The sequence below is a fragment of the Antrostomus carolinensis genome, unplaced genomic scaffold (genome assembly GCF_000700745.2).
Source record: "Antrostomus carolinensis isolate BGI_N321 unplaced genomic scaffold, ASM70074v2 scaffold910, whole genome shotgun sequence".
Classification (NCBI taxonomy): domain Eukaryota; kingdom Metazoa; phylum Chordata; class Aves; order Caprimulgiformes; family Caprimulgidae; genus Antrostomus; species Antrostomus carolinensis.
The window spans coordinates 3080-18185 of record NW_010287526.1 but is presented as its reverse complement, the minus strand read 5'-3'; the positions used below and the strand labels follow the sequence as shown (position 1 = coordinate 18185).

General features: G+C 43.8%; 1 protein-coding gene across 1 annotated transcript; it reads left to right on the top strand.

Annotated features, from left to right (window-relative positions):
- Window positions 1–312: 312 nt before the first annotated feature.
- Window positions 313–14077, top strand: LOC104521140 (neuronal PAS domain-containing protein 2; the record flags this gene model as incomplete). Its single annotated transcript, XM_029083749.1, has 5 exons — window positions 313–461; window positions 3686–3777; window positions 7060–7149; window positions 12837–12957; window positions 13964–14077. Coding segments are annotated over 5 exons (566 nt in total), but the record flags the coding sequence as incomplete, so codon positions are not given.
- Window positions 14078–15106: the final 1029 nt, after the last annotated feature.

Below are 15106 nucleotides of genomic sequence, written 5' to 3'. Positions count from 1 at the left end.
TCACCTACAGGCTTAATGCCGACCTGATAGGCTTGACCTGAGTGCCTAGAAGCAGCACAGGGGGGTGAGCAGAGCCTCCATCTCCCCACTGGCCTCTAAAGGGGACCCAAAGACAACATCAGGAGGTAGCAACAGTTGCTTCCTACTTTTCTCTGCAGCTTTGCTGGAGGCCAGTGTCAATCTTCACATACTGAGGCACGGAGCAAGCTAATTTCTATGTGTGTACGTACTGCAAGAGCAGTACATGATGATTTTTCTTCTTGGTCTGCTCAGCTTGCTTTTTTTTTTTTTTTTTTTTTAACCTCTCTACAGGGCTTCACGTAACAAGTCTGAGAAGAAGAGGCGCGATCAGTTCAATGTTCTCATCAAAGAGCTCAGCTCCATGCTTCCAGGCAACACTCGCAAAATGGACAAAACTACTGTGCTGGAAAAAGTCATTGGCTTTCTGCAGAAACACAATGGTAAGATTTACTTCAGCTTTTCATGCACTCGCCAGACAGCTATTACAATATCCTGGTTGCTTCAGTGTTATCAGAATGGCTCTAAGGGCCTAAAAGTGCCAACATAAGGTGGTTTTGGGGTTTTTTTGTCTCACCAAAAAAGATCATTTGCAGGCACTGTGCTGCCCAGAACCATCTTCTTGGCTGCTCTTTAGTTGAGGATGACTCTCAATCTGCTAGAGAAAGGGACGAATGGCAGGAAGTGAGGGAAGGAGGGCAGCAGTGCCCTGCAGCACATGTGAAGAAGAGGGATGCTTTGAACAAGAGAGATTTGGGGCCAGAGGGAAGATTCCCTTCCTTGAAATTTGCAGTATTCTGAGCAGAAGAACAAAGCATTCACCCCAGCTTCTCTGCAGAAAAATGCAGGGAAGCAATCTGTTCAGCCCCCCTGCTCCTCAGTGGACTGTGTAGGACTCAATTTTCCACAGCGAGCAGAAAACTCAGACCAGAAAAGACCCCAATTTTTGAAGTCGGCTTCAGCAAATTGCATCCACAGATGGCTGATGTGCTTCACCCGGTTTGCACAAGCAGAAGCTACATCATATTTGCACAGCATGCAGTAGCAATAGGAGAGTTCAGCCTCAGAAAGCCAGGAGTTTATTTTTTTAAATGCACACAGCAGTGACAGTTAAGTCCCTTAGAAATGTACCCTCACAGAGGGCAGAGGAGATTTCTGACCCTGCTGATCTAGTCTGGTTGGTCTAGTTTCCACTCAATAAGATGAACGTGCACTGTGGGCTCCCTGGCACGTGAACATCTTCCAGCAGCAGACAATTGAAACGCTTCTTCCATATAAATTAGGGCACCAGTTTAAAACGGGGCTCTCTTGCTTTGCCCCTGCGAGGAAGAGACTTCACAGGGTGACCATGAGGAATGTCCCTGGTCCCACAAAGCAGAAAGAGTTCTCTTGAGCTGATACACTGCATCACCGGGCTCGCCTTCGCTCATCCAGCAACTCTCGTCCTCGCTCCCTGGAGAGCTCTGAGTGAAATAGAAAAGACTGTAAAAATTCTTATATCATGACTCCCAACATAATGGAATCACAAATGTCAAACTTCTTGAGGAAATAATTATAGTGGTTCTGTTGTTAGAGTGCAGTTTCTCCTTAAATGAATTTTTTGCCACAGACAAGATGATTTCATACAGGAGGGCATGACTAGGACATCTCAAAGTTTAATAATTGTATGCACCTATTAAAAAATGACAGTAATAACGTATCTTTTTTTTTTTTTAGCTGCCCAAGGCAGAGTAAAGGAGGATGTGAATATGCTCAATTATAAAGTCAAGCAAAGAACAATCACACAAGATTTGAATAAGTGTAGGCAAGTGTAGCTGATAGCCCAAATAATTTACTCCAAAAGGCACTTCATTTTTGGAAGAATAACTAGGCAAAAGAAAGCTAACAGTCACAAATCCTTCCACAGCAACTGGGTCAAACTGTGACCGGTTTTTGTGCACGTGCTAAAAAAAGCAAATGTTATCTATTTTTAAACTAGATTAGTAGTCACACAATATAATTCAAAGAATCAGCATTTTAAAATGTTGATTATCTTCAGTGTACTTTGGATCTGGTTTATTCAATCGTATTTCCCTTTCATTTAGTAGGCTAAACCAAGATTTTAGTTATAACAGAGGAGGAGGTCAATTTTCAGATTTTTTGCTTCATAAACAGTCTCCTTGATAATCCACAGAATCTCCCAAAGCTCAAGTAATTCTTCTGACAGTCCCTGTTTCACGTATATCAGCTTTTCCAAGCTATGGATCTGCTGAAAGTATCCTCTATTCTGAGAATGTATAATAAAAATCTGGTGGGGGCTGATCTCTCCTTTTCCTTACTCTGTGTTTGAAGCCTCCCTGTAAGACCATGGGGGCTGTAGAGAGCTGCCGTGCTGTCAGCGACAGCCCCCAGCAGTGCAGAGAGCGAGTGGAACGAGCTGCTAGGAGCAGACGGCGGCATCTTCACTAGTAGAGCCTGAACGGAGCCTTTGATTTCTTTCTAGGCAACCATATGCACAAGCACTGGTATACATTTACTGTCTGTAATATCATGCAGCCTTTTGCATTTTCCCAGCCAGTTTGCCTATGTGCTCCAAATAGGGAGCATTGGGTATTACATGCTCTGGAAGTGTTAATCAATAGGATAAATTAGGATTAATTTCGGTGCAGACTGCACCAAAAGGGCTGCACTCAGCATCCCCTCACTATTGGAGCTGAATGAGGGAGCACTCTTAGACAAGGAGAGCAAGCAGCGAACAAAACCAGCTCAAGTCTCTCTAAATTATAAGATCTGTCCCCCATAACCCTGTCTGACTCAGGGACCTAATGTGAGTGGCTGTTTTTCAAAGGAAACATCTCACCATGGTACATCCAGCTGCTCCCCCCTTTCAGTGTGAAGCTGTGACTTGTTACCTTAGTGCACCTGCACCCCTCCACAGGAAGCCCTTGGGGAGCGAACATCCTCAGGCTGGTGCAGGGCCAGGTCTGGGGGCAGCAGCGGGGCAAAACCCCCCTGGTGTCTCCTGGGCTGACATCACAAGAGATCCTCCCCTCTGGACAGGATCTGGGATGAGACACTGGTGCTCCATTCCCTCTCCTGGGCTGCCCCGCACCATGGGGCTGGCAGTAGGCATGGGAGAGAGCGGGGTCAGCAGCACCGGCGTGAGGCTGCTGCCAGTGCTCATGTTTCACTGACATTTTGGAGAACAGAGCGATAGCTCTGCTCTTTGGGGTCACAGCCCTTCGGGGCTCCTCCAAAGGAATTTTCTTGCTGCTTCCCATTTAGCACAGAAGCTGTAGGCTGAAACCTAGCTCTCTGGCATCCTAATTTTGAAGCTGTAAATTGTAAATACCAATTTGACACGTGCTAATCCTTGATTTTAATTTCAGGCAAAGTGGTTTTATCTTTTGATCAATAGCCAAGTAATGCTGCTTGAGGTCAATGGCTATGTGAATACAGGCTCCCATTGAAGTCAGTTCAAGTTGAGCTGAGTAAATAATGAGGAGAACATTTCAGGATCTGGCCCAGTTTAGATAGTTGTTACTGTCTTTGTATGCAAAACCCATGGTTAAAAACTATAATGTCTTAATATAAAGATGATTTCTGTCTTTTCATAGCAAGTTATATATAGTCTTCCAAGATACAAGTTTCTCTGAGTTTAAAAAATTGAAATGTTTTGTTTGTCTAGAAGTCTCAGCACAGACGGAGATTTCTGAAATTCGGCAGGACTGGAACCCTTCATTTCTCAGCAACGAAGAATTCACCCAGCTGATGTTGGAGGTGAACGTGCATATTTACCTCTCCTAATTTTGCCTAGCAGTCATGGAAATGCCCATGTGTCTAGAATAACATCATCTGCGATTTCAAAAGAGGAGGTTTCAGGTACTCCTGTATTTGACCCCCAAGCAGAGCTGTTGCTGGGACAAGGGATTACGGTGCCCACATGTTGCTTTTCACTCTCAACAGTGCCGTTGCACTGTGCTGCCACAGCCTGCAAAGCTGCACAGGGACTCCCAAGAAATGCAATTCAGGAGATTAAAATCACAGGTTACATTTTATTTTTACAAACAGGGGTGAGGAAAAGGGCACATGGCAGTTTTTCTCCTGCTCTTAGAAGATGTTATTATTACCTAATATTTATGCAAGACTAGCACCTAAAAAGCAACAGTGTCACGTCCCTCTTGTGCTAGGTGCTGTACAAGCAGGTGAAACCTGACAGCTCCTCTTAGTCTGATACAGTTAATACTTTCACTCTAATGATTTTCAAGGCCCTTATCCAACACTTTTTATTCTAACAGGGAGCAGGGTTATTTTGCAATGATAGTTTTAAAATTACCTTTAAATTATACCATAGGTGCTTTTAATGCTAGCTGGGATTTGAAGGGAGGTGACTCAATGGCATTTTTGTCGGGTTGAGATGAAATGCAAATGAGCTGCTAAAATGTATTTTTCTCTCTCAGTAACAGTTAGAACCTTCTTTAGCAAGGACCTTCTCCCCTACTAAACATGTGGAGGTTGCATAGCCCCGTGGTGCCCTTTGAGAAGAAGCTTCTCCTCCTCCCATAAATGACATGAACACAGGGCATGATGCAGGCTCTGGCCACGGGCAGGGAGGGATGCTGGGGGAGCAGCCTGACCCACCAAGGGGTGGCACGAAGCCACAGTGCATGCTGGCTCCCAGGGGCTGGTGGTCCCTTGGCCGTTGCAGTTCGTTGTGATGAGACTCCCCTGGTTCAGTGTGAAGAGGCACTTTGCTCACGTTGCAGCCACAACCCCCGATTCCCATCTCGGTGCATGGGAACTTGACATACATAACTCCTTCATTCTGCACTGAAATATTTCCCTCGGATAGCAATAAATTGGCAGTTATCTTGAGTGGCTGGGCCTTTGTTGATTCCACTTGTATGTCTCACCATTTTGGATTAAAACAATTGCTTTTAGTTTCCCAGCTTATAAATCACCTCCTTGCTACTGTGATTTTCCATGCCCTTCAAGGTAACACTGGGTATTGGGATGCCCCGTTGAGCCAGCTGTTCATCATTCTCTGCTTTTTTGCCTTTCTACTAATCTTATTTTATTAATATTTGGACAAGACTGCTTGAAGTTTTTCCCATCCTGTTATTAAAAGATGGGAAGGGTTTTTTCAAGCACTGATTCAAAAGAATCAGAGCATAATTGACTGTGGTAATACATCAGCTTTCCTGAAAATGGCCTTTTCTTACCCCATTGTAGAGGCTGTCATCACAGTACATAGGAGTGGGTATTAGGCTCTGTTTGTCTGTCTAGGACTCTTGCAGTAGTGAAATCTTTGAAGAGAGATATGCCATCTTAACGTTGGAAGGACCAGTTGCAAGTAAATAAAAATAGAATTATGTATGCATACATTAACTTGATTTTACCACAAAATTTTTATGTGAGTCACTTTGTATAATTTGCATTGGATATGAAATAAAGACTTGATTTAAAAAACAAAACAAAACAACAACCTTCACCATAGTAACATGCACAATCCAGCTGCCTTGTAAAACCACTGCTCTCTTCTACGGGTTAACAGCTATCAAGCTTTTTCAGAAAACAGCTTGAATGTACTACACTAAAGAAAAACATATTCTCTGCACTTAGATTAACAAAATCAAACTAACTATAGCAGCTGGAGGGTTTTCATAGATACTAAACACACGCTCTTCTATTGGGGTATAAGTTATTGACCTGCTTTTCAAAGGACTGTAGCACCAGCAGATTCCCATTGACTTAAATAGTTGTGGGTGCTCAGCATTCTCTAGAAAAAGGAACATATGTTTATGTCTTTATTCAAGGCTTTGTGTTTTCCTTTTTTTTAAAAAAAAAAAAAAAAAAATTAGCATTTTCCAGTGTTCTCAGAATTCTTTCCCTTATTGAAGCCAGCGGAGGGGAAGGATGTGCTTTGGCTCACAGGATCAATGGCCAGGCTGGCATGCCTGGGTTTGCACTAAGGTTTTGTAGTGCCATGTCACCGTGATCAGGCTATTTGCAGTACACCTGTCTCTTGGGCAGGTATTGCCTCTGGAGTATAGTTGAACTGTGCTCTGATGCAGCCATGCTTGCAGTGCCTGTACGGCTCAAGTACTGCAGGCAACGCTGACTCCAGATCAGCAGTGAACTGGCAGGAAGGACCAAGACCTGCTCCACTTGGAGGCATTGGGAGCTTCACCACTGACTCCTCTATTACAACAGGAAGGTTTTAATATAGTCTCTGAGCACCTACTGTTGACTCAATTTTTGGAAGGGTTCTGCTCAGAGTAGCTGAAGTGTTGCTTTAGATCTGGAAATTTACCTAGATTTAACTTTGAACAAGATTTAGCTCAAAACTTTGCAGCTCAGACTAAACAAGAAACTAATTTTGAAGGTGAAATTGCTCCTGTGCAAGGATAGGGGTGGGGCTGACATTCCCCTTCAGTCCTAGGAGCGAAGGGGCTTGCTGCAAGGTGGGGCCAAAGTGAGGAAAAAACTCTGCAGAAGGGTGAATTTCTCTTGGAATGAGTAATCTAATACCATGACCTTTAAAATAAATCACTCAATTAAAACTCAAGCTAAGGATTATTTGATCATTTTCATTGCTTTTACTTACATGAAAGCCCAGTAATATACAACGTTACATTAATACAAACTGAGATTTATGGGGTTTGCAGAGAAGTACCATTTTGAGATAGGACCGCATCCTTTCATCGTCCTTTGATATTTACACAGAGCTCAAATGTTCATTTTAATAACTTCCAAGGGATCCGGTCTTAGTCATTTTGCATTATTAAAATGTGTGATTAATTTAAAAACTGAGACATGAAATGTTCCTGTGAGCCCTTTGTTGCTTCAATAGTAGGTTTTACTAGACTACAAAGAGTGTCGTAGAAGTTAAATCAGACTGTAAAATCAGAGAATTACTGTTCTGCAACTTGAGATAATGTTCCTACAACTTGATAACAATATGGTGCTGAAGTCAAACTGGTTTGATCAACATGTGATGAGCCACCCTGTTTACACCCCTCATTCCTATGAGAGCACTCTCCACTTGTCTGTTTTCCTTAGGCATTAGATGGCTTCATTATAGCAGTAACCACAGGTGGGAGCATCATCTACGTGTCTGACAGCATCACACCTCTTCTCGGACATTTACCGGTGAGTGATTCTGGCACTGGCTTTTCTGCTGCACATCGCAGGATCGGGCCCTGCTTTTTTAGAAAGGGATCTAAAAGGGTGGTGGAGGGGTGATGTTTTCCTGGAAATGCAGTGAGGGCTTTTGTCCCTGCGTTATGCTGGTCACTGCTGTTGATCAGCTCCATTCTCTCTTCGTCTGATTCATACCCTTCAGTTTTTTGTTGCTATGAGGCACTTCAGCATGAATGGAAAAAGCTCTGCGATGATACACTGGACAGGGGAGGGACAGGGTGACCTGGCTGATCTTTTCCATCTCTGATTTCTAAGCTAGCAGGGATATCACCAGTGCTGCTTGCAGCCTGGTGAAGAGCATGTTAAGGGCCTTTACCAGGGAGGTAAAGAACAAAACCCCCATTGGATTCAGAGGAGGGGGAGTTAGTTGGTGGCTGTGACCGAGCTGCCTCCACAGCTCAGTTGTGCTTTCTCAAGGAGAGTGCACCCCGTTGCTGGGAGCTGCTGGTGGAGCTGATGCTCGGCTCTCGGTCCGGCACACAGGGCTTGTTTTATCTGCAGACTGCTTGGTATTGCTATGGGAGACACTTCTGCGTGCGCTGGCTTGGGCTGGAGGAGCAGGGGAGAGGGACTGCTCCGAACCCTGCTCCTGTTGCTAAGGCTGCTCTAGGAGAAATGGCACAATAATTAAGGATTAATCCTCACGTTCATTTTTAGTAGCTTGGTCTCAAATAAATACATGCCCAGGAGAAAAAAAAGCAGCTTCCAAATCATTATTGTACCCTCCTCCCCGCCACCATGTTCTTAGGAAAATTACAATTCTTTTTCTCTCATTTACTTTTTCACCAAATACGTGTTATGTTTTCCACCCAGACAAATGTATTTCACGCACACTACCTTGCTGTAATATGAACAAAAATTATTTTCTTCTGAGACGAAAGGAACTTGATGAAAGGCGGCAGCTCCTGGTAAATGCAAGAATATTGCTATGCAACAACAGATTGAACTGAATCTGTTTCAGTTTTCTTTAATCCTCAACAGTTGAGAAAACCAGTAGTTTACTATTTTCTGATGTTTGCCTTTGTTTTTGCCTTTACTTCAAAGGCATGCAGCCTGTTGGGTGTTCATACACTTACTGATCTCCATGGTATTTTTGTCTTTCATGGTCTGGGGTTTGTATTGCTATCCCTTCCAAATACTGATTCTTAATGGAGATGGTAGACCTGCTGCAGGAAAGTACTGCTCTTCAGGAAGACACATTTCAGACCCTGTGCCCAAAACCTTAAGCCCTGGTTGACCATGGATGGATTCAGGTTGATAATTCCTGAGTTGGACCATCAGAGATTAAATTGGTTTTCCCTCCCAAAGTCATGCCTTGTGTGATAATCTTTGCCCGAGACAAGGGGAAGGATGACCATTGCTTTTTATTCACACAGAAGCAGCACATAGCAGCCCAAGCCAGGGATGAGCCTGCCAGGGCTGGAAGTGGAGCAGGAGTCCCCATAGACCTTCTCAGAGCTGACAGAGTGGTAATGGTTAATAGCTGTCCCACCAGCCCATGCACGTGGAGTGACTGAGAGCATCCCAGAGACTGCAACTGAGCAAGCAATAAAGGCTTCTGCCTGCTCGAGGTTGGCAGATCGCTACAGCCACAGACAGGGGCCCCCCTGAGTGTGCAGTTAGGTGCACACTGGGCATTTTAGTCCCATGCTGCCTTTTCCATATGTTTAAGTTTTAAAACTGCTCAGGGTACTATCTGGAAAATCTGTATGGCTTCTTTTATTTACCTCCAGGATCTGTTTGTAAGCTAAACGCAGTCACTGTTTGAGGGCCAAAATAAAAATTCTTTCTTCTCTGTGACTGCAGGGAAAAAAATACTCTGCAAATCTTTTGCTTTGAGCACTGAAAGGGAAGTGAAATTGGGCAGAACGTGGAGCAGGGCTCTCTGAGGGCCCCTGTCAAGAAATCTGATGTATTTTCTTTCATTAAAATCATGAAAGACTGGTGCTGAGAACAAATATATCCAGTTCTCTTTAATACAACTTGTCTAAGTTCCACGAAGCATTTTCAAACACAGATTTCCTCTGTTGCAATTCTAAATAGTATGTTATTACAAGATTTGGAGGCTGCTCATAGGGTCGGTTGATACAGAGAGGTAGCTCACATGGTAAGACTGACTACAGCTGAAGTGAACTCCTGGAAATCTGGTCACAAATGATAGCTTTTGCCAGTCAGGTGGTACACTATGACCCCCAGACGAAGCAGTCTCTGGAGAAGTGTCCTCCCTGTCCCTCTTGCCTGCTTTGCTGAGTGAAACAGTTAAACACAGGCAGCAGTTTGACTATTTCCAGCCTACAGGAGGAGATGCAGCTTTCTCTGTCCACAGGCTCAGGCAGAAGGTGCTGCACCTGCTCATGGACTGGAAGAGTGGTGTCCATCTCACCCAGCTTTACTCCCTTAGCTGAGAGGTCTGCACTCGGTGTCTGCTTACATGATGGTCCATGAGAGTTGGTGGGGAGGTGGCTGTGCAAAGGCAGGAGGTCCTTGGCAGGGCTGAGCTTCTCCTGAGGAGGCTCTTTCTCCCCAGGGGCTCCCCAGTGAAGCTCAGGCAGCGGCTCTGCAGTGTGGGGTGCTTAAGTTTAACGTCGGGGTGGAAAAACCCAGGACACAGCACCTTATAGTGTACAAAAGTTATGCAGGCTGTGTTGCTGTTACAGGGTAGCAGTGGGCATCAGTGCAGGATATACAGGTTGATATAGCAAATTTCAGCGCACAAGAGCAGAGCTATATCTAATTTTGGGGTTGATGGGAAAGAAGCCTGTCTCATTTGCAGACCTCCACCTTCCCACTCCTGTAGTGACCATGTTTGCTCAGTTCCCCTGCTTTTTTTTCCCTGCAGCATTAGGAATAACTCAACACATTTCCTCTTCACTCCCTCTCCAAAAAGCAATGAAACAGTGAGGAAGGAGCTCCATTTTGGAGTACAGTTGTTTTGTTGAAACTGCACAGATATTTTAGCTATGCATCAAATGGTTACAGAACTTGGTGTATTGTATTTAGAGTGGACCATCATCCACGTTTGCAAAGCTGTTGTTTCTTGGCCTGACATAGTTATCAGAGGTAAATACTCAGAAGTTTTTGTTAGCTGGATCCACAGATTTCCAAGGTGTAGAGTAGATTCCAAGCTTAGCAGCATAAATATGCATTAACATAGTTTATCTAACCACTCTACCCACAGTCACTGTCATTTATCTTCTATCTGCTTTGCTTGTCTCATTCAGTGATGTTTTGTGGCTGTGTCTGCCAGCAGGGCAGAACTGCCCACTGCAGAAAAATGAGACTAGACAAAGCTGCAAATGGTTCCCCTCCAACTGATGCATTTTTGTCTGTGATGATCGAATTCTGTCCATCTCTCCAGTCACCTTTTTGCCATGGCACCAGATGCCTACTCCTTGGGTTTGGTACAGCACTCGCTGCACCACTGTCTGAATAGCTTCCCTGGCACTTCCTACAGCTCCAGTGAGACCACGCAATATTTGCTTCCTTCTCTCTATTTGATTTGTCACTATATTCTTGGTTGACATATCAAGTCAAGAACATTGTTGGAGTCTTGATACGTGCAAGATCCAGAAATTCTGTTCTGTGTGTCACTTTACAGGTGTGCCTAGCCTCTGCAGAAGGTAAGAGTTGTGAAACACAGTAAGAAGTAGATACCTTATCATTTTTTTCAAACTATTTTTTTTTTAAATTGGTGTTTCCTAATGGCAAAGATGCAAACCAAACATTAAATTCTGGATATGGTGGTAGCAAGAAATATAAATGCCAGGACTTGCAAATTAATGAATAGCTCATGGTCAGGGCAGGAGTTTGCTCTGAGGGGTGTGTGGAACAAAAGTCTTGCAACTCCTACCACAGGGGTAGTGGCAGGCCTCTGCAGCTGTCACCTGGAACAGAAATGACACTGCAGAACTGATAATGGTCTTTGAATCGGAGCGTGGTCACAACATGGAGACAAAAAGTGGTACGTCCTCAGGTCACTGAAAAAGCAATAGTGTGTTTGAGGAGCGGTGACAGCTCACATCTAGTCCTCCTGCAGCTGCTGCTGAGTGGATGGGAGATTAATTAACCCCCATGAGACTTATGTGAAACTAGTGGATAAGTATCATTATCTACCATTTACAGGTAGAAAAAGAATGAGAAGGAAAATTATTTTTCTGAGATTGTACCATAAGCCTTGAACAGGACTCACCATGGCAGTTTCCCACCAAGTGCTCTTTCTTTATATGCCCAAAATTACGTGAACAATGTACTATATTTTGTGTAAATATAGATATTAATAAGGTATATACTAAAGTCACAAAAACAATTTTCAAGTATTTGTCACAAAAGGAATATTCAAGTAATGAGCGCATGTAATACTTATAATTGAATAATCTAAAGTAATATCACATCAGTATGAGTGTATAAAGAGCAGCACTCTCATTTTCAAAGTATTCTCAATGCATTTCACTGCTCTAAACAGGAATTCCACACAGAACAGCAGGCATGGGTAGAAAGCAGAGGGAAACCAAAGCGCAAGCTTACGTAAATACATAAATAAATGATGATGATTAATAACTTGCCAGTCTCATACAGGGCAAACACATTTCCAACTCGACTATACCGCCTGATAGCAGCTGCTCTGATGACACACGAAGCTGTGTCAGTGTGCCAGCTCAGCCCGAGGCAGTCTCAAGTGGGATCGATGTAAGTCAATGCCATTACAGGGTCGCTTTATCTCAGGACTTCCTTTCAGATACGTCTTTTCTAGAGTTAGGTTAGTCACCACGCTGAACACTGAGATCTTCCTCTTGGCAATCCTGTGACAGACTCTTGTCTTCTCCAGCCTGGGCCAGTCATGGCCTTTTGCACAAATCCATCTCCTCTTTCCATTCACAAATCTCAGTACCCAGATTCCGGATGGATTTCAGGTTCATGCCAGCTGACCGTGGGGCTGGAGACACCCGGGCATTCAGACCATGGCTGGCCCCAGGGCTTGTGCTGCTGACACTGCGAGGTTCCCCTTCCTGGGGACTAACTACTGCTACTACAAAGCAGTGTCCAGACTGGGGAGTGCCCTGCCCCCTGCTCCCACCTGCTGGGGTGCAGGAAGTGGGGAGCAATGGCTGCTGCCCTGAGGACACTTTCCAGGAGCTGAGGGGGTCCCCCCAAGGCGGGGCTGGCTGGATCCAGGACTAACCCAGCTCTCCGGGCCAGTGGCCCAGAGTGACTCCCAGCCCCACTGCTCCTGCTAGTTGGGGTTTGACAAGGAAAGAGCAATCTCCAGTGACCCACAGCAGGCCTGTGCATGGAATTGGCGAGCAGTATGGGGACCCAGGCACTCATTTTCCAACTCACTCCCAGGTCTCATCCTTTAATTTTATGGACATACCCAGTGCATCTGATGATCTCTGAGAAACATTAGAGGAGCGTTGCTGAGTGCTGAGAATTAAGCTGAGAACCAGCCCATGGAGAAGCAGATGCTTGGTTTGCCCAGCAGTTTCCCCCCTGTTTTAGGCTTTGTCAGGAGCCCCTGAAAATCAGTGGAGAAGCTCCTCTCGACTGCCACAGGCTTCATATCCACATTGCTGTGCATCTCTGCAGGCATTGCTCGTTGTGTTATTTCTGTTTTTCTCAAAAGTCCTTTTTCTTTGCAGTGTGATGTCTTGGATCAGAATTTGTTAAATTTCCTCCCAGAACAAGAACATTCAGAAATTTATAAGATGTTATCTTCTTGTATGCTTATGACGGATTCTGCCTCACCAGATTACCTAAAAAGTAAGTTTTATTTTATCTTCCCCAGTAAATGAAAAAGTACAGGCATGATAAAAATTTTCTCTCAGAAAGAGTTTTTTACGTGATGTGCAATATAAAACTTAGGTTTAAAAAGGTCTTGCCACCTGGAACGACCCTTTGGTTCTATTTTTAAATGAAACTCATTGCCTTTATTTTACTAGGCTAAGACTACTTGCAGTTATGTTAATTATTAACTATCATATCTTTTGAGACAGCAAAGGAAAATAGGTTAGCCAATGGAAACTGAGAGTTCACCTGAGACAAATCACATCTTAATTGATATTTCAGCTTGTTCAAATAAGATGCTGTTCAGAGATATGCTAATGTCACATACCTTTGGTTTGCATTATAGTTGAAAAGTATCTGTAAAATCATTGTAATGCTTTTTCAAATTGAATTTATTTTTCTTAGAAATGCTTTTACTTGCCTCATCCTTATTCACTCTAGGAGGTAAGATGTAGGAAACCAGGAAACACACAATAATGTAAGACATACAGCTGCTTAATCTACTGTATATAAAAAACCTGCAGCTGATAGCTAATATGCCAACGTTAATTTAATAGATATTTTGAGGTAATTAGGCATAGTTTTCCAACACAAGATGTAGAACAGCTGTGAATCGTGAAAAGCCTAAATAGAAAAAAAGCTGTAAATGAAGGATCCAGTTCTCTCCTTTGCTCCACTGCTGCTATGGCAGTGTAGTTCCTGAGATGGAGGTGGTATATGAGAAGGGTGAATTAGTCCCGAAGGCTGTCCCTTGAGCTGCAGGCAGAGCTGTGCACAGCGCTGAACAACCCGCATTCCTGTGAGGTGCTTCCTTGCAGAGGCCCTGATCCTGCAATGTATAGCACATTGGTGTGTAGGACTCCGAGTGGTAACAAGCTGCTCTCGTGCTGCCAGTTGCAAGATTGGGGTTGGAAGACACCATTGGTTGTGTTTAGCTTGAATAGTATATTTATGTCTTCTTCTTCTTCTTTTAACAATCCAGCTGACAATGAACTAGAGTTTTATTGTCATCTTCTGAGAGGAAGTTTGAACCCAAAGGAATTTCCAACATATGAATACATAAAATTTGTAGGAAATTTTCGGTCTTACAGCAATGGTAAGCTTTAATTGTTGTATAAATGTTACTTTAGCTGTGTAAAATAAAATATAAATATTTCTCCATTGATCAAGACAAGCTTTTAACTGAAAGGACTATTTTTAACATTGTGGGGTAAATTTTGCTTCACGTGCATCTCGCAGCTGACTTGAAATAGCTGGATGAAGACCTATGAAGAGTGAAATTGTGTTAGTTGCTTTTGTTACTGCCCTTCACTTGTTAGCAGTGATCCTGGACTCTGGGTAAGTTTGCAAATACTGACAGGTTCAGAGAAGGGTTTGTTTGTGCTCACTAATACTGTGTGCTAAGACTCTACCTATTAGCTAAATAACAAGCTTGCTACCTTATCTGCTGGCTTACATCAAACAAATTCTGTGCCAGAAGTCATAATCTGCCAAATCTGCCCTCTCACCCTTCTCTGCAAAATTTTGAGGAAAGGCAGCAGCACCACATAATTGAGTGCCTGCACCCACTGTGGCCCCTCGCTGCGGTGAGAGGTCCTCTGTCACCGGCTTTGGAGTGGCTGAGGACACTTCCACCCACCTCCCTCTCCAGCTACCATTTTATATTCCTCTCCAGCACCACAGAACCCAAGACTCTCTCTCCCTCTCTCTCAAAAAAAAAAAAAAAGAAAAAAAAAAAAGGAAAGATATGCAGTCAGCATAGTCACTAATGTACCTCAGTCAGTCAGTCAGTCTAGGGAAACCGTTTTTCAAGGGATGAAGAGGAGCAGATTTCCACCTCGCCCATTCCCTAACAAACAGATTGCTGCACGGCCATTAGTGTCAGAAATGAAATACTCTTTTATTACTTTCCCTTCTCCTGCCTGCACAAGTTTGCCTTAGTTGCTTGCCTGATTGAACTCCAGAGTGGCATTTCCAAAGTTGCTGGTATTGTTCCAAATAGGTCATCCTCGGCAAAAAATTCCCCACCGTGCTTTCCAAAAACTGCACGCCACACTGCGAAAAAAAATGTCCCTGTCCCCATTTAACTTTCTGCTCTTGCTCCACATGACTAGAATAGAAACCT